The 23,472-nt window shown below is 47.5% G+C and overlaps 1 protein-coding gene across 6 annotated transcripts in view; it reads right to left on the reverse strand.

Moving 5' to 3' along the window:
• The window catches only part of LOC120928425 (C4b-binding protein alpha chain-like), a 232,455-nt gene that overhangs the window by 74,783 nt on the left and 134,200 nt on the right, over nucleotides 1-23,472 (reverse strand). For all 6 annotated transcript variants that reach the window (XM_040339524.1, XM_040339522.1, XM_040339521.1 and 3 more), the window contains 2 exons: nucleotides 19,864-19,940; nucleotides 6,886-7,065 (listed from right to left, as the gene is read on the reverse strand). In XM_040339524.1, coding sequence (XP_040195458.1) covers nucleotides 6,886-7,065; nucleotides 19,864-19,940 — 257 coding nt within the window. The remainder of the gene's footprint in view (nucleotides 1-6,885; nucleotides 7,066-19,863; nucleotides 19,941-23,472) is intronic.

Below are 23,472 nucleotides of genomic sequence, written 5' to 3' on the forward strand. Positions count from 1 at the left end.
GTAAATTTTCTGGACACTCCTGTCCTGAGGCTGAATATGCATTTGCGGTAGCCATTCTGAGCCATCTGGCAATGGTTCCTTTTGAGACTTGCTTTCCTTTTTTACTACCAGAAAATAAAATAAATAAAGCGTCTGAACGCCTATAAACTTTTGTGGCTTCCAGGTAACACAAAACTGCTCTTCTAACATCCAGGGAATGGAATTCCTCTTCCTTTTTTACTTTCGGATTAGAGCAAAATGTAGGAAGAACTATTTCCTGAGAACGATTCTTGATCGAAGCAACCTTCGGCAAAAAAATTGTGTCTGGTTTCAAAATAATTCTATCTGGAAAAATTAAACAAAAAGGCTCCCTGATAGATAAGGCTTGTAGCTCGCTGATCCTTCGAGCTGTTGTAACAGCCACTAAAAAAACTGTTTTTAAATTTAATAATTATAGGGAGACTAAACTCAAAGGTTCAAAAGGTTCCCTGGTCAGGGCCTGTAACACCACTGGCAAATCCCATGACGGACAATCTTTCACCACTACTGGTCTAGATCTAGTAAGGGCCTTAAAGAACCTTTTTACTAAAGGTTCTGAGGAAACTGCCTTTTCCAGAAATACCCCAAGAGCGGCCACCTGGACCTTGAGGGTACTGACCGCTAGCCCCTTGTAGGCCCCTTCCTGTAGAAATTCTAGGACAGAAGAAATTTGTTTTAAAGACCTACCAGATGCCGTGCACCAGGAATTAAAAACCTTCCAGACTTTGGAATACATTGACCTAGTAACCCGTTTCCTGCTGGATAAGAGGGTCGCTACTAATCTGGGTGAGAAACCTTTCCTCCTTCGGAGCTGCTCCTCAGAAACCAGGCTGTGAGATTTAGCTTTTTTAGGTCCTGATGAAACAGAGGACCCTGTAGAAGCAAATCCTTTCTCAGTGGTAGGTGCCAGTAAGGTTTGACCTGCATCTGCAGAAGGGCCGAAAACCAAGGCCTTTTGGGCCAAAAAGGGGTGACAGGGATCACTGCTGCATCTTCCTTCTGGATCTTTGCTAGCACTAGAGGGATGAGCTGGAACGGGGGAACCGAGGTGAAAACTCCAGCTGTGTGCTAGAGCGTCCATCCCCAGAGCTGACCTGCTCCTGTCTAGAGAGTAAAAAAAAACGGGAGATCTGTGCATTCTCTTGGTTCGCAAACAGATCTATGGCTGGATGACCCCACTTTTTTACTATCAGGTTGAACACCTCTGGGTTTAGCTGCCATTTCGCTTCTAAGACCAAGTTCCTGCTGAGGAAGTCTGCTATCCCGTTCAGAGTCCCCTTTAGATGGACCGCCGATAAGGATAGAGTATGGGACTCTGCCCACCTTAGAATATTTTTGGCTAGGCCCTGGAGCCCCCTGATTCTGGTGCCCCCTTGTCTGTTTATGTAAGCCACTGTCGTGGCATTGTCCGACAGGATCTGAACATGTTGTCCCTGTACCACTGTTGAGAAGACTAGTAAGGCCATCTCTTGAAGGTTTTCTTACCAGAAAAAAATGTGAATAGACCCCTGGAAAAACTCCTGTTTTGGGACCGGAACAACCACCCTTTGAGAAATCAGGAGCTTTTGCGGGATCCCTCGGGACATTCGTTGCCAGGAATCTTTTTGGGGGTTCTTCCTTGAGTTCTATCACATATCCCCTTTGAAGTAAATTTAGGATGAACTGATTTGAGGTACTGTCTCTCCACTGGGGAACAAACTTCTGGAGTCTTCCCCCTACCTGCAGCGGAGAGTCATTGTGGCTTCTCGGAGGCTGGAGGATGGAGGAAAACTCCACCCCTACCTTTACCTTTTTGCGTAGGCCACAGCTTCCTCTTGTTTTGAGTCTTTTGCTCCTGCTGCCTTTGCAGACAAAAAAAACGTTTGTTTTTGACCGGAAAAGACTTCTTTTTATCTGCTGTTCTGTCGAGAATCGATTCCAATTCTGGACCAAACAGTAAATCACCAGAAAAAGGTAGGCCACACAACCTATTTTGGAGGCCGCATCACCCGACCAAGTTTTAAGCCATAGGGCCCTTCTGACAGAATTTGTCAGAGTTGCTGACCTCGCTGACATATGGATTGATTCTGCAGAAGCGTCTGCGATATACGACACAGCAGCTGAAAGAGTGTTAAAGGAGTCTAAAATCTCCTGCTTTGGGGAGTCTGCTGTGATATGCGACTTTATCTGGCCTATCCAATGTTCCAGGTTTCTGGCAACACAAGTCGTTGCCATAGCTGGTTTAAGATTGTTCATCACGGATTGCCAGGTCTTTTTTAAAAGCAGATCCATTCTTTTGTCCATGGACTCCTTTAACATGCCCATATCTTCAAAGGCCAATTCGGTAGATTTTGAAACCTGTCCAATTTAGGGACCTTATTCCAGATGGCCTGTGGGTCTTCCTCAAAAGGGAACCTCCTCTTATGCGCCCTGGAAAAAAATGTCTTATTCTCAGGATCCAACCATTCCTTTTTAATCATCTCCGTGATTAAAGAGTGCACTGGAAATACACGGCCTTTGGTATCCCCTAAACCCGCATACATACGGTCATGTAGGGAAAGTTATTTTTTCTCTTCCTCTATCCCCAGAGTCGCATGGATAACTTTCAAAAGCCCTGCAACCTTCTCCAGAGACAATTTATACTGTGAAGCTGACTGGGCTTCATTATCCTCTTTGGAGTCCGCGTCCCCCGAGACTTCCTGTGAAGTTTCTTGAGAGACTGGGGTGACCAAAACCTGAGCCTCGCTTACTGAAGAGAAATGTGAAACTCCAGGTTCCTCTACAGGCTGATCTCCTAAGTTAGACCTGAAAGCCTGAAAAGTGGTACGAAGTACCTCCCTAAGGGTGGACATTAACTCCCCACACAAGGACGGAGTTTCCTTTAGGACATTGCTTGTGCAATCCGCACAAAGGGATTTTTTCCAAGTTTCGCTCAGCTTCCCTTTACAGACAGGACATCTCCTTTTCACTGTTTGAGCAGAGCCTTTCCCCTGTACATTAGACAAAAATCAGGGATGCACGCTAAGAATACCATATTCTGGTGAACAAAAAACTGTGCAGGTGCAGGTGCACTTAGGAAAAAAAAACTTTCCCTGTGCCCTGCAAGCAATATACCACCACCACCAGAAAACAGACCCTTATTGCTAGGCAACAAACATTTACAGTGCCTGACCAGCCCAGGGAGGTGGGGGGTAGGGGAGAGGGGAAGATGGGTGAGGTAACCCCCCCTGTTGGAGATACAGGCACCCGGGTATTAAGAAGGACCTCGCCTTACCTTGGCCTTGCTGGTGCCTTGGCTTGCCCCCTTTTCCGCATCCTCCTCCATTGCAGAGTGCATTGCGGGCGCGTGCGATAGATGGGATACGATTCCGGATTCAAGAACGCTGCTGCGCTGATCCGGAACCGGAAATACCCATCCGAAGGCACCAGGTGACCCTGCCTTCCCCCCCTGCGCATGCGTAGGAAATGACGTCATGCGCCGACCCGGAAGCGCAGCCACTTCCTGCATGCATGTAGACATATTCGCCAGCACATAGAGGATCATTTAGAAAAACGTCCAGAAATTCTTTGATGCATAGAAGCGATCAAAACAGCTGGCGAATATGTCTACATGATTTCCTTTCCGGTTCCCAGCTGGTAATCGCTTCAGCACTCTCTTTTCTTATCGGCCATTTTCCAGGAAGGTGTGCAATTGGAATATTTTTGAGACTTCCTGCATGCAGGCGCGTCCGAGGCCCTCCTCGGACGCCGGAGCCTGCAATGGTTTACTGGACCTGCTCCGTGCCAAAAAAAACGGCTGCCCGACCGGACATACAGGCTCTCCCCGAGCACGGAAGGGGGAGAAGGAGCCCACGGGACCAAGACACAGCAAGGCAAGTGGGAGGGTCAGATCCATAGAAAAAATTAGGTAAGTGAGAACCCACGTCTCCCAGGCAACACCTGAAAGATCATGGCCCTCACCGGAGGTGTTCCTCCAGCTGGAGGAAACACAAAAAACTGAGGATTGTGATGGTAAGGCCTCCTTTTGAAGTTTGGATGGAGGAGGTGTTTTATGTGGAGGGAGGAGCCCTGATTTCTCAGGTGCTGTCCTGAAAGACGATTTGGAAATTTCACCTGTATATGGATTGATCTGTATACACAAATATATATATAGATTTATATATATTCTTATTGAATTTTGCGCTGCACTTTTATACTCTTTAGATTGGGATGTGTCCGGGCTTCAGAAAGGATCCTGTCCCTATAGTTGAGGAAGCGGACCAGAAACGGGCGGGGAATATTCCTTGGGATGACACGGCCAGTGGGCACCCGTTGACCCTTTCAACCACGTAAGTTGCTGGGACATCTGTAAGGCCCAGGAGAGTTTTAAAGAACTCCTCCACGAATTCAGCAGGGCGTTCCCCCTCTTCGCTCTCAGGTAGACCCAGGACCCTGATATTATTGCGCCTCAAAATGTTTTCAGCATTGTCAGATTTTGCAACAAGGGACTGTACTGTGCACTGCAACTCAGCGATGGAGGTGGCATGGGTGGCTGTAAGATCTTCGGTTGCAGACAGTCTGGTTTCAGTTTTGGTCATTCTCTTTCTTATTTTGTCAAGGTCATTCCGTATTAAGTTGCACTCCTCAGCAAGATGATCAATGCGCACCAGCACCGAGGTCCTACTCTGCTCGATCGCAGAAAGGATCGTGGCTGTACTGTCCAGAGATGGTGAGGCTGACCCCTCCGCCATCTGAGACTCCCCAGGCTCCATTTCCAGATTGCCCAGCAGGGCCCCGAAGCCGACCGATCAGTTTGGGATCCGTATGCGGGGAGGCAGGCGGTGGCAGCCGAACTGGAGTGTTGGTCTTATTGGTTTTAGAGTACCCCTTCCCTCTTTTTTTGGAGGAGGAGGACATCAGGTGTTCTATCCAGGGAGATCACTATAGAGGTGGCAGGGCCTTGGATGGGTGACCGGGTGGATGCCGAGAGGAGATCCACGCCTCCGAAGCCGGGCTAGACCGACCGAGGTGCACTCACGCGGGACAACAGCCTCAGAAAACAGCTGGTATTCACAGGCCACACTAGGCCGGACCAGGCTGTGGCTGCTGCAGACGTCCCGAAGACTCGACTCAGCCTCCGGACTGCGCCAGATAGGTGGAAGGTGGGGACGGATGGTGGTCCCTTACCTCTAAAACTGCTGGTGTCGAGTCCCCCCAGGAGGCCTCAGGCTGGCAAGATGGCGGAGGCCGTGGGAGTTGGAGGTGACGATTCTCAGTGGTTTACGGGTATAATTGCCCCAAAATAATGGCACAGGACACTACAGGGGACTGAGCTGAGCAGGCTGGAATTTTTTTTTTAGCTGTGGATGGATGTTTAGATGCATGGATGGTGACGGATGATATTCAGGATTCCCGGAGCTCCTCGTGAAAACGTCCGCCGCTGCTCACATCAGAACACGTACAATAAGGATATTGTTTACCATAGGAGTAAAAGAAATTGTATGCACACATCTAAGAATTAGATCAAGGGCAGGAATGGTGAAGCCCTATCATTTGATTAACCACTTGCCCACTGGGCACTTATATATACCCCCTTCCTGCCCAAACCAATTTTCAGCTTTCAATGCTCTCACATTTTGAATGACAATTACTCAGTCATGCAACACTGTACCAATATGATTTTTTTTCTTTTTTTCTCACACAAATAGAGCTTTCTTTTGGTGGTACTTGATCACCACTATGAAAAAATACCAAAAATGTTGTAAAAAAATCATTCTTCTATGTTTCGGCTATAACATTTTGCAAATTAGTATTTTTTTTTTTTATATAAAATTGTGTCCAAAATGTATACTGCTACATATCTTTGGTAAAAATGAGTTTCTATTATTTGGTCTTTGTGAAAGGTATAGAGTCTACAAACTATAATGCCAATCATTGGAAATTGATCCCATCTGATCACACCTGATGTACTGACGGCCTATTTCATTTCTGGAGACACTAACAAGCCAGGAAAGTATAAATACCCCCACAATTACCCCTTTTTGGAAAGTAGACATTCCAAGGTATTTAGTTTTTTGAAGTTGTAATTTTTTTCCCACAATTCTTTGCAAAATTAAGACTTTTTTTCTTTCACAAAATTGTCACAATACTAAATTATTTCTCATGGAGCATAAGAGAATGGAAGGATGATCCAGGGATGGGCAGAGATCAGCGCTGTGGGCACTTCAGATCCAGCCTACAGAGTTGCTGCACTTCCTCTTATTGCACACTGTACCGATCGGTGCAAGGAGAGGGGAGGAGCCGAACCGGACAAGCTCCGGTCACTCTGTTGACAACTGATCGCTCCATCATTGGATTAAGTGATCACGTGGTAAAGGGCTGCTGTCATTTGCCCTTTACCCCGTTCCGTGATGCGCCGGGTCCAGAGGACCCAACGGTCAAGGACATTCCCGGTTGTGTGAGTTATCCAAACTGTACTGTAGCCATCATTTAAACATGGCCTGTTCGGCAACTGGTTAAAACTGGTACACAGAGGTCTTGAGAACTGATGGAGGGGCAGGGAGCTAGGTCCTCACAGAGTTAGTGACACCTCTGAACAGTTGTTGAAATAGTCAACAAGAAATAGGTTTACATTAATACCAGTAGACAGCAGAGGGTCATGTTTAAAGATGCAGTATGCAGAGACTTGCTTACCTGTGAGACACAGAGAGGTAAGATGTACTGTGAGGCAGTAAAGTACAAGAAGGGCTTTGGCTTGTGTGTCAACAAATCACACCATTGATCTAAAGTTGCCATCTTTGCTTGTGTCAAATATAGCTCAGCTTTTATATAACTCTAGGATGTGATATACTATGTGAAACTCTAAAGACAAATCCATATACAATTCCCACAAAAATATCTACAACTTACCTCTGCAAGAAGGTAGCTTTGGACTCCATCTCCCTTCATGATTGCAGACACTCTCAGATTCTCCAGTGAGCTGATATCCTTCACTACAGTTGTATGTCAGTTTGTCACCATACTGGTATTGGATTTTCACAGGGATAAAGGAAGTCTTCGGTGTAATGTTAGGATATGGGCAGATCTTAACTAAAACAACAAAAAAAAAATGTATATTATGTATACGGTATACATACTGATGTCAGATTGGATTATTAAAAATGAAATAATAATTTTGCTCCTGTTTTGATGAGAGATAGAAAAGAAATAAGCATATCGTGTTTGCTTTACTACTAGAAAAATGCCTAGATGTAGACTTTCAAGGTACCAAACCAAGTCTATACTATGTATTGCTGCTCTGCTGGATAGGAGAAAGGAATAGGAAAAGGAGTGAGGAATTCTCTTGAAACGTTTCTAAGAACTGAACTTTAAGTACATAGGGCCAGATTCACGTAGAACTGCGGCGGCGTAACGTATCGTAGATACGTTACACCGCCGCAAGTTTTCATCGCAAGTGCCTGATTCACAAAGCACTTGCAATGAAAACCTACGCTGGCGGCCTCCGGCGTAAGCCCGCGTAATTTAAAGGGGCGCGTGCCATTTAAATTAGGCGCGCTCCCGCGCCGGACCTACTGCGCATGCTCCGTCTCGAAATTCCCGCCGTGCTTTGCGCGAACTGACGTCATTTTTTCGAACGGCGACATGCGTAGCGTACTTCCGTATTCCCGGACGTCTTACGCAAACAACGTGAATTTTTAAATTTCGACGCCGGAACGACGGCCATACTTTATACAGCACATACGTGTGCTGTGTAAAGTTAGGGCACCCAAAACGACGATTAAATTTGCGACGGGAAACTAGACTAGCAGCGACGTAGCGAACGCGAAAAACCGTTGTGGATCGCCGTAACTCCTAATTTGCATACCCGACGCTGGTTTACGACGCAAACTCCCCCCAGCGGCGGCCGCGGTACTGCATCCTAAGATCCGACAGTGTAAAACAATTACACCTGTCGGATCTTAGGGCTATCTATGCGTAACTGATTCTATGAATCAGTCGCATAGATACTCTGAGGCCGGGTACTCACAAGCAAACATGTACGGTGAAACCGGTCCGTCGGACCGTTTTCACCGTACATGCCTGCCAGAGGGCTTCTGTACGATGGTTGTACTAACCATCGTACAGAAGTCCGCGCGTATACATTACGCGGGGCGTGTCCGCGTCGTCGCGGCGATGATGACGCGGCGACGTGGGCGGGCCTGCCATTTAAAGGCTTCCACGCATGCGTCGAAGTCATTCGACGCATGCGAGGGACGGCGGGCGCTCGGACATGTACGGTAGGTCTGTACTGACGACCGTACATGTCCGAGCGGGCAGGATTCCAGCGGACGGTTTTAAAACACGTCCAGGAATATTTGTCTGCTGGGAAAAGGCCCGGCGGGCAAATGTTTGCTGGAATTCGGCCCGCTCGCGCCTACACACGACCGAACATGTATGCTGAAACTGGCCCGCGGACCAGTTTCAGCATACATGTTTGGTCGTGTGTACGGGGCCTGAGAGATACGACGGAGTATCTGAGATACTCCGTCGTATCTCCTTTGTGAATCTGGCCCAATGATCTTATATATAAATGTTACATACATTACTTGTGCAGTCTGTATTGGAGCATTCTCCCTAAAAAAAACATCCCCAGAATGAGCAGATGGACACAGAAATTATTCACTAGGACCTTAATGTTCAAAAACATACAAGGTACTCTTCCACTCCGTCACGCCTGCATGCTATTTTTCCATCGGCCTCGGATTGCTGCTGGAGGTGTCTCCAGGACCGGGGCACGCTACTTCATGTTTACTGGAACTGCCCATTCCTCCAGCCCTTTTGGCATTCGAACCAGGGACTGCTTCACTGGCTGTTCGAGGTAAATATCCCTCTCTCCCCTAAGTTCTTTTTACTGGGCCTCCCCCCTCCTAAACTTTCCACACTAGCTAAAAAGCTGGCCACACAAATTTTAACAGCAGCCAGATGTCTAGTAGCCCTTTACTGGAAACAACGAAACCCTCAGTCTTTATTCCAGAATTAAGGATGTGGAGGTCATGGAGTCCATGACAGCTAGGCTGGCGGTTCCAGTGGGAATATCAGTGACCCCAGTATCACTGACTCCAGTATCTACAACACATTCAAACTGTTAGTTAAATGCAGTTATGCAATGTTCGTATTTACAGATTTAAAACAAAACTGCAACAGTAAGACTTGCATCTAAGTGCATGTATAATTAAAGGTCATAACATAGTCCTCTTCATCCTCTCTGTATTATACCAGATACTAAATACTAAAAGTAAATTTATAAACATAGTCGTATCACTACTAGCCATTGAAATTATGTGATCTGGATTATAATACATTTTTACTGTTCTATTTGGTTAAACTAGGAGCAGTGATGTATAACTCATTCATGTATAACACTATTCATTTCAAGTAGACCCGTAGTGTACTTGCTACTACTTTTCTGGTGGTGTACACAGTACACAATACAGTACAGCCGTAGTTGCTATTACACTTCTGGTGGTGTACACAATACAGTGCACCCGTAGTGCACTCACTACTGCTTTTCTGGTAGTGTACACGGTACACAATACAGTGTAGTGTGGTGTTACAAAACAAAATTTACACCATGTCCGGTAGGCCAACAAGGAGAGGGAGACACTCACAGGCCACTAAAAGAGGGCAAGCAGGCTCTGTGTCTACAGTCAACAGAGCTGGTCGTGGACCTCTGCACGTGGCCGTAGGGCACTATTGTCCTATTTTTCTGCTGCTGGCCATGTTATTGAGCCACAACATGCAGAAGAGTTGGTTAAGTGGCTCCTTGTCAACAGTCACTCCTTCCCTAGCCCCACCATCATGCACGGAGGAGGAGTCCCCCAAACTATGCGACCGCAGTGTCGGGTACATGGAGAATGAGCAGCAATTTGAAGGCTCGGATGATGGTACCCAGGTTGAGGAAAGGAGTAACGTGAGCCTAGAGAGAGGGGGTGCTCAAGAAGGACAAGAAACTGTCAATCATGTTCCCCCAGCTGCAGCATACTGCCAAGTTTGCTCCAGTGATGAGGAGGGAGGGGATGATGAGGTCACTGACTCTACTTGGGTGCCTGATAGAAGAGTGGAGGAGACACATCTACAAGAAGGCAGGGTGCCCTCCAGGGGGCAACGTAAAGGATCATTAAAGGATTTTTTTTTTTAGCTAAATAGCTTCCTTTACCTTACTGCAGTACTGGTTTCATGTCCTTATTGTTCGTTTTTGCTTCAAAGTTGCTGTAATTCTGCTGTGATCTCCACACTTCCTGGTTGCCTGTTTCCTTATAACCACAGTACTGGGAGCTTTTCACGGTGGTCTAAGCTGTCATTACTGTGTGTCTAAAACTTAACAGAACCAATCAGATTCATTTTAAAAACAAAACGCTGCCCTGGATTTGTTTGTTTTTGTTCTGTGTGTCTCTCTAGTTCACAGGAACATGAAACCAGTTTAAAAGTGAAACTAACCTGCAGGCACATTATATGATTGATTTTTATCTATTTGTAATCATTTTTAAAAGGAATAAGTTAACTATTATGTCTCTATACCCTGTAAACAGTCATTTCAGCGAAATTTTTTTTTTTCCTTTAGTGACCCTTTAAGGGCAGCCACTCTATTGCATCACACCGCAGAGCTAAGCAGGTGCAGGGCACTGCTGACTCCCCACTTATTTTGAAAAGTTCTTTGGTGTGTGCCTTTTTTGACATGTGTGTAGCAGATCGCACCGTTGCGGTTTGCAACTTATGTCTGAAGTGGATCAAGCGTGGTCAAAACAGCAGCCGCTTGGGCACCACATGCTTGACCCCGACATATGACGACCTCCCATGCAGTCCGTTGGCAACAGCACTTGAAAGACCCACATCAAACAACAAGGCAGACTTCTTCTTCTTCCTCCTCATCTGGGCTCTCCAACCCCATTATACTTCAAGTCCTCTCAGAAACTTGCACGGAGAAGAATGTAGGTATAGCAATAGGTGTTCCAAGTACTTGTGGCAAATCTGCTAGCGGTACACCACCATTTGCTAAACCGTAGAAAGAAATTCGGTCCCAGCCAGCCACATGCTCAGCGCCTGACTGCTAGCTTGGCCAAATTGCTAGCACTGCAACTGCTGCCTTTTCAGCTGGTAGACTCTCCCTCCTTTCGTGAATTTGTGGAATGTGCGGTACCTCAGTGGAAGGTTCCCAAATGACATTTCTTTTCACGGAAGGCCATTCCAGCTCTCTACCGGCATGTGGAAGGCAATGTCTTGGCCTCGTTGGACAGGGCTGTCAGCAGTAAGGTGCATATTACCGCTGACTCATGGTCCAGCAGGCATGAACAGGGACGTTACCTTTCTTTGACGGTGCACTGGGTAATTCTGCAGCTGGGAAGGATGCAGGACAGGGTTCAGTATTGTTGGAGCTTGTTCCGCCACCACCCCTCCAAAATGCTAGTGGTGATTCTGCCACAGCTCTCTCCTCCACCCCCTCCTCTTCTTCCTCTATGGCCTCTTCCTCTGCAGATTTGTCCTCTGAACCAGCGGTGCTCTGTAAGCGCTCAAGGGGCTATGCAAGCACTTAGGCAAAATGTAGATATGTATATGTGTGTATGGATATAGCTATATATATAGATATATATATATCTATATATATAGTAATTATGAATATATTTCATTTAGGGGGTTGAAGATATGTATGTATGTGTGAATATATATAGTTAATTTAGCTTGCTAATTCATGGCATTTAGCACATAGCAAAGCCCTTTGTTCTTACTAGACATTTCAGAGTCATTAAGTTAAACCACTTTCTGTAATTGACCCCATGCTGGGATGTGCAATGAATATAGCCCCACCCTTTTAACCCTGGGAAAATTCTCTTTAATCTGCTGATCCGAGATAGTCACCAGGTTTTGCATGAAAGCCTTAAGACTTAAAGCCTCCAATCCTGATCCTAGCTAGGCCAACCAATGGGACGTCAGCATAGAGAGATATACTCCACAGCAGAAGTGAAGGCAGAGCTCACTTTATGGAGACATGGCCTAAATAATGGGTCTTAAAGGGTAACTATGGTATAGGCATTTTATACTTACATGTAGCAACTGTACACGCTTGTAATCTAATGTTTTAGAGGAATATGCTCTATATTCCTCCATGTAAATGTTTGTATTTTAACCTATGGTTTCCTGCTTGTTTGGGACTATAGATAGGTTCTGTGTGTTAGATTAGACTTTGTATAAGCTCTAATAAATGTTTATTATATTGAAGCTTTTTTTATCTGGTCAAAAGAACTCTTATTTAACTCTTATCATATGTTTATGATATTAAATCTTAAAATATAGATTTTATTGTTAACACTGCCCTCTGACAGGGACACTTAACCCATGTTCCCCGTTTGGCTCACGTCCTGAATTTGGTGGTGAAGCGGTTCTTGAGCAGGTACCCAGACTTATAGGATCTCCTGAGGCAGGCCAGGAAAGTTTGTGGTCATTTCCGCTGGTCATATAATGCCAGTGCTCGGCTGGCTGACAGTCAGTCAAAGGGAATGCAACATGCCCACCAACCGCCTCATTTGTGACATGCCCACCAGGTGGAACTCAATGTTGTCAATGCTGCAGCGGCTGCATATGCAGCAGAGGGCCATCAATGAGTACCTGTGCGAGTATGGCACCAGGACAGGGTCAGGGGAGCTTGGCTGTTTTTCGCCACACTGGCTACTGATCAAGAATGCATGCACTGTTTTCTCACCATTTGAGGAGGCCACGAGGATGGTGAGCAGTGACAAAGCATGCATCAGTGATACTGTCCCTCTTGTCTTCCTGTTGGAGCACACGCTTCATGGAATAATGAACAGGGCACTTGAGGCAGAACAGCAGAAGGAAGAGGAGGACTTCCTCACCTCTCAAGGCCCCCTTTATCCAGATAGTATTCCTTGTGGCCCCCGCCAAACACACAGGAAAAAAAGGAGGAGGAGGAGGATTGTGTCAGCATGGATGTGGAGGATAACACTCAGCAGCAGTCTTCAAGATATTGTTTTCAGTCCCCATAAACCCATGGAGTTTCATGTGGCTGGGAGAAGGTAGTTGCGGATCATGTGATCCTTAGTGACCCAGAGGACCCAGGATCAAATGCCTCTGCAAGCTTAAGCTGCATGGCCTCCCTGATTCTGCAAAGCCTGCGAAAGGAACCTAGGATTCGTGGTATCAAGGAGAGGAATCATTACTGGCTGGCAACCCTTCTTGATACACGTTACAAAGGTAAGGTTGCAGAACTCATCATGCCTTCGCAGAGGGAGCAGAGGATGAAACAGGCCTTTAAGAAAGGTTTGTGCAATGCATTTCCAGACTCTGGGGGTTACAATTTCCTGGTGCTGGACGTGTTGCTGAGGCTTTGTTTTTGGCACAGAAAGAGCAGTGGAGAAGGTGGCTGATGCCTTTAGACAATTCTTCAGTCTTTGGTTCAAGCAACCATCGCCAGCGTATGCATTACATGGTGCAGGAATATGTAGGGGCAAAATCAGACAGAGACCTTTCCAACAGAGCATCCACTGGGTTACTGGGTCTTGAGGATGGACCACTGGCCAGAGCTTGCTCAATATGCAATTGAGCTACTGGCCTGTCCCGCATCCAGCGTTCTTTCAGAACGCACATTCAGTGCTGCTGGAGGTTTTTTTTTTTTTTTATTGTTTTTATTGAGATTTTCAAACAATACAACAACAAGACAGAAGACAATACATAGATACACAGCTCATATGCATATACCATGAACCAACATACATGTCATCCTATATCCTAGCGATGTGCTACCACTTGACAGATGTATACGAGCAGGGGGGGGGGGCAGAAAGTGCCCCCCCACCGCTACCATACTCCCTCGGCGCGCCGGCGCACCAGACATCCTAATCAGTAATGGAGTAGAGTCTGGGCCCCAGGTCAAACATGTCATTCACTTAGATATCAGCCAGCAGTGTCAGATTCCGCCAGCCAGGCTCGCCATACCTTGTCATACATTAATCGGGGATGCCCGCAGAAGTATGTGTCCTTATACAGGGGGAGGCTGGTGTTCACCAGCCTCCCCCTGAGGGGGGTGTAGGACTGAACCACATTCTCAACAATACCCAGGAGACATACTTCCATCGCTAGTGGCAGTTGAACTGCCGCAACCTTATTAACCGTTTCCAGTATCTCTTCCCAGTACTGTTTTACTGCGGGGCATCGCCCGGGGAGGCGCTACACCTCCAACACTCTGGGGAATGAGCAGGGTTCATCTTGTGAAGTCTATGTGGGGTGAAATAAGCCCTGTGGACAATCTTAAACTGTACCAGCCTGTAACGAATTGAGACCAGAGTGCGGAAGGGGAGATCCCACACATCATCCCAGTCATCAGCATCCAGTGTGGGAATGTCACTGCCATCTGGACCGCAGCCCATCCAGAGGAGGAAGAGACACAAAGATCAGGTAGGAGTATAGGTGCGAAGTAGGTTTCGTATCGCAGCAAAACCGAAGTGTTCTCTCCAACTCCGACTGGGCCACGATGCAGGACGACAGCGGGAACTGTGCCGTGAATGCATGTGTCATCTGGTGGTATCTAAAGAGATAATGTGGGGGCAAATTAAATGTAGATTTAAGCTCAGCAAAGGGTATTAGCTTATTTTGCGAGACGACGTGCAAAATCAATTTGATACCGCACCTCGACCACGCAACGGGATCCAGAAGCTTATAGAAGTGGGCTAAGGCTGGGTTCCCCCAGATAGGGGCATTGGGAGAAACCTCAGTGGGCTTGCATTTCTCGATGGCCAGTCCCGTCCTCCACGCCCGCAGAGTGGTAAGCATGGAAGGGGTCAAGGGGTACAGCGCGCGGGGGCCACGGAACAGTAAAAACTGAAGGGCCTCCAGCGAACCGACCACCGAGGCCTCTAGGGCAGTAGAGGTGTTGGTCCCATCCGGTCTCAGCCACCAGGCCGCAGTTACCAACTGAGTTGCTAGGAAATACTTGTGACAATCGGGGAACGCCATTCCCCCCTGTGTTCGCGGCCTCATCAGAGTCGCCAGTTTGTATCTGGGCGGAGAGGGGCCCCAAATAAAGGAAGAGAAAATCTGGTTCAGTTTACGGAAAAAGGACTTAGGTATCCACTACGGGGAATGGCGGTAGAGGTATATCAACTTGGGAACAATCTTCATCTTAATAAGGTTTACCCTCCCCCAGACAACTGGAGATTACTCCATGCCTTAAGCCTGGACTGGGCCTCTATCAGGACCGGAGACAAATTTAGCGAAATGAACTCAGAAGCCGAAGCAGAGACCTGTACACCCAGATATCTAAAGGAGCTAACCCAGCATAGAGGGCTATTAGGCTGGGAGGTAGATCTGGCTGCCTGATCAATCGGGAAAAGCAACGATTTGGACCAATTCACCCTGAGCCCAGTGACCGAGGCAAATGTGTCTAACACGGTCAATGCACCCTGCAACGAGGGACCGGCGTCATTCAGGAACAGTAACATGTCATCCGCGTACAGAGCTACCCTCTCCTCCAGCAAGCCCACACGGAGACCTCTAATAAGCGGTGACGAGCGTAAAGCTTCCGCCACCGGTTCAATGGCAAGAGCAAATAGTGCCGGAGAGAGAGGGCAGCCCTGCCGCGTTCCCCGGAAAGCCCGAAGGGGGCGGAAAGGCCACCACCCAGGCGCACCGAGGAAGTAGGGGTCTTGTAGATCACCTGAAGCCATTTGATAAACAGTAGCGGAAAACCCATCCTACGCAAGGTTTCCCATAGGAAAGGCCATTCGACAGCGTCAAAAGCCTTTTCAACGTCTAGTGAGGCCACAGTCCTCGTCCCTACATTATTGTGTTGAGTGTGTATGTTGGTGAAAAGTCTCCTGAGGTTAACGTCCGTAGACCGGCGGGGCATAAAACCAGTCTGGTCCGAGTCTATTACCGTGGGCAGCATGGGGTATAGCCGAAGGGCAAGGAGTTTAGTCAAGATTTTAAAATCGGTATTGAGCAGAGCAATAGGTCTGTATGAGGCACAGAGAGTTGGGTCCTTAGGAGGTTTGTATATCAACGTCAAGTGGGCGTGGTACATGGAAGCGGGAAGACTGCCGTCCGTCAAGGATGATGTGTATAGCTGAGCCAGCAAGGGGGCCAGAAGGCCCACATGTGCTCGGTAGAAATCAGAAGTCCATCCGGCCCAGGCGCTTTGCCCGGTGGGAAGGACTGGATGGCCCTCTGCACCTCCAGGGCCGTGAATGGTTGAACCAAAGCCTCCCTCTCCCCATCCGAAAGCCAGCCCAACGCCAGTGAGTCCATCAAAGTATTTAAAGTCTCAGGTCGGAAATCTGCGGGCAGTCCAGAGGAATACAAAGTCCTATAGAAGTCACTAAAGGTCTGGAGGATCTCCTGGAGGGAGGACACAGTACCACCCCCAGGAGTTTGAAGGAGCGAGATTGTCGTGAGGGGGTGATCATGTTGAGCCATCATGGCCAGCAGGCGGCCGTTCCGGTCTCCCTGTTCAAAAGCACGTTGTTTGCCCTTGTGGATCTCCAGGCGAGCTGCCTCGGCCATATGTAAATGTAGGTCCCGTTGGGCCGCCATCATTTGATCAAAGTGCACCGGGGTGGGGTCCAAATTGTACCTGTCCGTGTTGTCAGTGATTAATTTCTCCAATTCCCGAGTCTGAGCTGAATGTTGTTTCTTGACACTAGCTATGGAGGAAATGTATTGCCCTCTAGTGTAAGCCTTAAACACGTCCCACACAACCTCAGGGGAGGCAGTACCTGTATTACGTTCCCAGAACTCAGTTAGCAAGGGGGGCACGGCATCAGTTATGTCAGGATGAGTGACCCATTGCGCGCCCAGCCGCCAAAGCGCAGCACTGCGCAGTGCCGGAGAGCGAAGCACCACCATCAGGGGACTGTGGTCCGACAGACCGCTCGGGAGATAGTCCGCCCCCAACACATCCGCTAACAGTGCGAGGTTGGAGAAGGCCATATCTATCCGGGATGCGGTCTTGTAAGAAGTCGAGAAGCACGAATAGGCTCTCACCCCAGGATGCTTCCACCTCTACAACGGTGTTTAGGTGGCGCCGGTCTGTCTAGGTCATGGGACAGGATGGCATTAAAATCACCCATCACCAACACCTTCCCAGGGCAAAAGGGCGTAATCTTGTCCACAACCTCATATAACAAGTCTGGCGAGAAGGGAGGGGGAATGTACAGGTTAACAACAATGTATATTTGTGCCCAAAGCGTGAAGACCAGTATCACATATTTACCTTGGGGGTCCAACCGGACCTCCTCAATCACACAAGGGAAATTTTTGTGAATAAGGATCGACACACCCCTGGCATACGTAGAGTAGGTAGCATGTAATGCCCTCTGCACCCAGGGTTTCTTAAGAGTCAGGATCTTGCTGCCCATGAGATGGGTTTCTTGGAGTAAAATAAGCTGAGGCGAGCGAGCCTTTAAATATTGGAAAAGGGTGGCACGCTTAAATTTAGAGTTGAGGCCTCTGACATTCCAGGAGAGAATGGTGAATGAATCAGGTGAGCGGTCAGCCATCTGGTAAAGGGGGCAGGAAATAGGGGGGAGGACCAAATAAATACACTCTTGCGCACCTCAGGAGCAGCAAGATCCCAAGCACACAGTATTGCACATTATGAACATCTGGGCATGACATATTCAAACAAAAGTGGAATGCATAGAGCTGAGCAGACACAAACAACATTAAACAAAACTAAATTCCCAGGCACAAAGTACCTATCCTACCATGTCCCGGCCCCCTAACAACGGTTAGGAGGGTGGGAATAGTTTTACCCCAAAAACATTCAAAAAACAGTGTAAATGAGCCCCTAAAAACCGGTGGCCCTACACAGTAGGCGCCAGGTCGCCCACATCTGCACCCGGACGGCAGGCACATCAGAGACCAACCGCCAGTGTCCAGGCTCCGGGTAGCAAAGGGGGACATTAGGGAGAAAAAAACAGACAAAAAAAAATTGGGGGGGGGGGGACCAAAAAAACGGGGGGGCAGCAGTCCTGGAGTGCCACCACAATCACGGGTCGGGGTGGCATGCATCCTTGTTGGTGGACTGAGCAATCACATCTCCTAGTAACCGAAGAAGGGACCGATTCCCGGTCAGAACAGAGAAACAGTGGCCGATGCCCAAAGTCAACTGAGAGGGGCAAAAACCAAAGAACGATGAGGGCCGGGGCCCGTGGAGAAGACTCAGTGGTATGTAGGGGGCAGGGGTAAAGTACCGGATCGTGAGCCAGTCAACAGGCAACTTCAGAGGTAACATGGCAGTCCTGCACACCCATCAACGGAGAGAAGGGGGAAGGGGTAGGGCAGCGGCAGCCACAGCTAGTGCCTAGCAGTGATGGGGCAAAAGGATCTTCGGATTAACCACAGCAGATATGGCAGTCCAATGGGGAGAGCCGGCCAGGGCGCCGTGTCAATGGGCCAAATGGGGGGAGGTGGACGACCCACATGAGATGAATAAAACAAGAAAAACAGGGCAGAAAAAAAGAGGGGTACTTGCCACAGGATGAGGGCCCTCACCGACTCTCCAGCCACGCTATAGCTGCCTCCGGATCCATGAAGAAGCGGGTGCGGTCACCATCAATCACTCGTAACTTGCTGGGATAGAGTAGGCTGAATTTGAGACCTTGATCTCGTAGGCATCTCCTCACCTCAGTAAAGGAGCGGCGACGGTGCTGTACTTCTGGGGAGTAATGAGGGAAGAGCATGATCCTGGCCCCGTTGTAAAGCAGGTCCCGTTTCTCTCTGGCAGCAGCAAGGATTCGATCCCTATCCCTGTAGTTGAGCAGCCGAAGTAGGAAAGGTCGAGGAGGGGCACCGGGGATCGGAGGCTTGGGGGGGACCCTGTGGGCCCTCTCAACCACAAACGTGGGCGGCATGGCAGGCAGGCCCAAGAGGGAGATCAGAAAGGCTTCCGTAAATTCTGCAGGCCTGAGGACTTCCACCTTTTCAGGGAGGCCCAGGACCCTGACATTATTCCTCCTGAGGCGATTTTCGGTGTCAATGGATTTCTCTTGCAGGGCTTTAACCTGGATTTTCAGTGCGTGTAGGTCCCTGGAATCTGCCCTTGTAGAGTCCTCCAGCTGTGATATGCGGTCCTCCGCCTCCACGAACCGGGCCCTAAATTTGTCCATGTCGTGGCGGATCAGGCTGACATCCGCCACTAAGTGGTCGATCTTGACCATCACCGAGTCCCGACCCTCCTTGATGGCCGCCAGGAGCTCAGCATGCGATGCGGCGTGGGATGCAGGTGGATTAGGGGAGGCTGGAGAGCTGGCCGACATCGCCTGTGCTGGGAGCCTCATGGGCAAGATGGCCGCCGCGACTCGGTCACCGATCCCGACGGAGGAGCGGAGCTTACCCGGAGACAACGGAGGCCTCGGGGTGCCGGGTGCCTTCTTTCGCCCCAGGATGTCAGGCAGGTGGTTGCTGGGAGTAGGAATCGGCGCTGGAATATAGTCAGGATACCGGTAGGAGCGGAGCTCAGTCAGCACACGTCTGCTCCTGTTCACATCCCGGCCACGCCCCCCTGCTGGAGGGTTTTTAACCAATCACATCATGCCAACCGCAATGGAAGCGCCACCTAGCGGCCATTCAAAATATTGCAATCTAAGATAGGACGGCGCAAGCCGTCGTATCTTAGATATGTTTAAGCGTATCTCTGTTGGGGCATACGCTTAAACATAAGTCGGCGTAGTACTGCAGAGGGAAGGAGGGGGGAGCTAGGGCAGTAGGGGGAATCTGTGCTGCACAGGGTGATTAGGGTGTGCCTGGGCACACCGGGCACACCCTGTGCGCTTGCCTATGGAGCTTACCAAAGCGTTGAGTAAACCTTTTTTTCTAAGTTAAGTCTTAAATTCTTTACTGTACCTTCACATTCAGGAATAGGCAAACTCCAAGTTCCATCTGCTTGACATCTTCTATAACCGTCGCCAATGATTGTGTACCTAAATTATATAAAACAAAATATCAGCTGACTGTGACAAACAACTTATTTTGGGTGATCAAATCAACAGGTCTTCAGAATTATTTATCAGAAACCAAACAATAAAAGTTTTTTCATTTGAACTTTTGCAAGCACACCTGTCTGATCGACAGAAATGTATGCAATTTTAGGAATTAAAGCAATTATAAACAATGTACTATTTGATTCCCCACATACTGGAATAATTTGCTGGCAAAAAAGTGTAATTACCAATTTGCCAGATTTACAAATAGATTTGTGTTTGTAAGATGCAGCAACTTAGAGTCTAATGGGCCGTACACACGACCGAACATGTCTGCTGAAACTGGTCCGCGGACCAGTTTCAGCAGACATGTTCGGTCATGTGTAGGCCCGAGCGGACAGGATTTCAGCATACATTTGCCCGCCGGGCCTTTTTCCAGCGGGCAAATATTTCTGAACTTGTTTTAAAACAGCCCGCTGGAATCCTGTCCGCTCGGACATGTTCGGTCGTCTGTACAGACCTACCGTACATGTCCGAGCACCCGCCATCCCTCGCATGCGTCGAATGACTTTGACGCATGCGTGGAAGCATTGAACTGGCAGGGCCGCCCACGTCGCCGCGTCATCGGCGCGGCCATGCCCCGCGTATTGTTTACGCACGGATTTCTGTATGATGGTGAGTACAGCCACCATACAGAAATCCCCGGGCAGACATGCACGGTGAAAACGGTCCGGCTCGTCTGTACAAGGCATAAGGCTTAACGTACACAGGAAGTTTTACAACCTCCCCTAAATGATTTAACTTGACAGATAGTAAGCGATGTTTAAAAACAACCGTTTTGCCGTGTTTGCATGCCACGTTTAGCTATGCTTTCGTTCAGAAGTGTTTTTTTTAACCACTTAAAGACCTCAGGTGTTTTTCAGATTTGGTGTTTGCAAGACTAAAACATTTTTTTCTGCTAGAAAATTACTTAAAACCCCCAAACATTATATATTTTTTTTTTCTAACACCCTAGAGAATAAAATGGCGGTCATTGCAATACTTTTTGTCACACCGTATTTGTGCAGCAGTCTTACAAGCGCACTTTTTTTGGAAAAAATTCACTTTTTTGAATTAAAAAATTTGGCCCAATTTTTTTATATATTGTGAAAGATAATGTTACGCCGAGTAAAATGATACCCAACATGTCACGCTTTAAAATTGCGCCCGCTCGTGGCATGGCGTCAAACTTTTACCCTTAAAAATCTAGATAGGCGACGTTTAAAAAATTCTATAAGTTGCATTTTTTGAGCTACAGAGTAGCTCTAGGGCTATAATTATTGCTCTCGCTCTAACGATCGCGGCGATACCTCACTTGTGTGATTTGAACACCATTTTCATATGCGGGCGCTACTCGCGTATGCGTTCGCTTCTGCGCGCGAGCTCGTCAGGACGGGGCACTTTAAAAAAAATTTTTTTTTGTTTTCTTATTTAATTTTATTGATTTTATTATTTTTTACACTAAAATATATAAAAAAAAAAAAATGATCACTTTTATTCCTATTACAAGGAATGTAAACATCCCTTGTAATAGAAAAAAGCATGACAGGTCCTCTTAAATATGAGATCTGGGGTCAAAAAGACCTCAGATCTCATATTTAGGCTTAAATGCAAAAAAAAAAAAAAAAAAAGGAAAATTTGTCATTTAAAAAAATGACAGAAAAAAAATTGTCTCTTTAAGAGGCTGGGCGGGACTGACGTTTTGACGTCACTTCCGCCCAGCAGAGCTATGAGGACGGGTGGGGGCCATCTTGCCCTCACTCAAGTCCTCACTCTCCAGGCGGCAGCATCGGATCTCCTCCGCCTCTACCGACGGCTCCGGTAAGCGGCGGAGGGCGCGGAAAAGCGGCGGGAGGGGGGGGGCCCTCTCCCGCCACCGATAACGGCGATCTCGCGGCGAATCCGCCACGGAGACCGCCGTTATCGTTTACATGGCCGCCAGCTGAAAACATGGATATCTCAGTTGTGGCAGCAGCTGCTGCCGTTACTGAGATATCCATGTTTAAAAAGAGGACGTACATATACAGTGGGGGGTCCGTAAGTGGTTAAATAGTCAAAAATGTAAAATGCCTGTAAATGAAACGTGGCTAAACCCGAGTTACTGCCTTTTTCACACGTTTACAAGCTGTTACAGGCGTTTGGTGTTTCAAATGTCTCTGAACATCCGTCCTGAACGCATTTTTTTGCTTTCCAGAAAATGCTTCTTAACTCAAATGCCTAGAAATGACTATGAATGACCCTGTGTACATGTACTGATAAGATAACAGAGAAGAGTTCAGGGACAGCTGAAAAAAATGCCCAACTGCTTTGTCTGTTTACCAGCAGCAGTGTACATGAAACCTAAGCCCTGTACACACGATCGGTCCATCCGATGAAAACGGTCTGATGGATTTTTCCGATGAAGCTGACTGATGATCAGTTAAAAAAACGATTCGATTATGTCAGAACGCGGTGACTAAACACAACGACGTGCTGAAAAAAATGAAGTTCAATGCTTCCAAGCATGCGTCGACTTGATTCTGAGCACGCGTGGATTTTTAACCGATGGACGTGCCTACAGACGATCTTTTTTCTATAGGTTTTTTATCCATCAGATAATTTTAAAACAAGTTCCTAATTTTTTAACCGATGGATAAATAACCGATGGGGCCCACACACGATCGGTTTAGTCTGATGAAAACGGTCCATCAGACCATTTTCATCAGACAAACCGATCGTGTGTACGCGGCATAACAGCTAAAAACAGCTGGGGTTGCAATCTGATTTCCATGATTAGCTTCACACCAGTGAGCTATGCACTATGCAGTATATGCCAACTACAATATTTTGCAAATATTTAAGCCTCATGTACATGGATAGCTTGACTTTTACATTGTACAAATTAAGCGTATTTCAATGCATGGGTAGCATGGATGCAGCATACAGCCTGTTTCAATCACTGGTAGGTTGAAATATGCGGTGGCTGTGCAGGACTGTACATTGGTCCGAGTGGTACTCACAGGGCCATAATGTGTACAGGGTCGGTTGCCACTAATGGGGACTTTCTGTGTTCAAGATATCAGTATGCGCATTCTTGTATGCATATAGCCATGTACAAGAGCCCTGCTTGGAGCAGTGTACAGCTACCCATATTTCATTATTTCATATTTCATTATTTTGACAGGCTGATGGCAGTGGTCAGTACACTGCACCTGTGTCCCCCGGAGCTAAAACATTGCCGGTGTTTATGCAGTATGGAGCAAATCACCTGTTTGCATAAGGCCATATGGTCCAACCCAAAATTACAGTTCTCAGTGTGACTTCAATGAAAGAAAAATTATATAAGGTTAAAATTAAGGTGATTAATTTGGTGCCTGGAACTTTTCTGTGATCCTTACCATTTTTTTTGCTGGCATACCCAACAGCTTCTGTGCTTATAGGCTGTTGTAATCACCCTCTCTCATGTCACAGCTCTTTAGCAATATATAAATAGCAGCTGTGAAAACTATGTATA

The sequence above is a fragment of the Rana temporaria genome, chromosome 2 (genome assembly GCF_905171775.1).
Source record: "Rana temporaria chromosome 2, aRanTem1.1, whole genome shotgun sequence".
In the NCBI taxonomy this organism is placed as follows: Eukaryota; Metazoa; Chordata; class Amphibia; order Anura; family Ranidae; genus Rana; species Rana temporaria.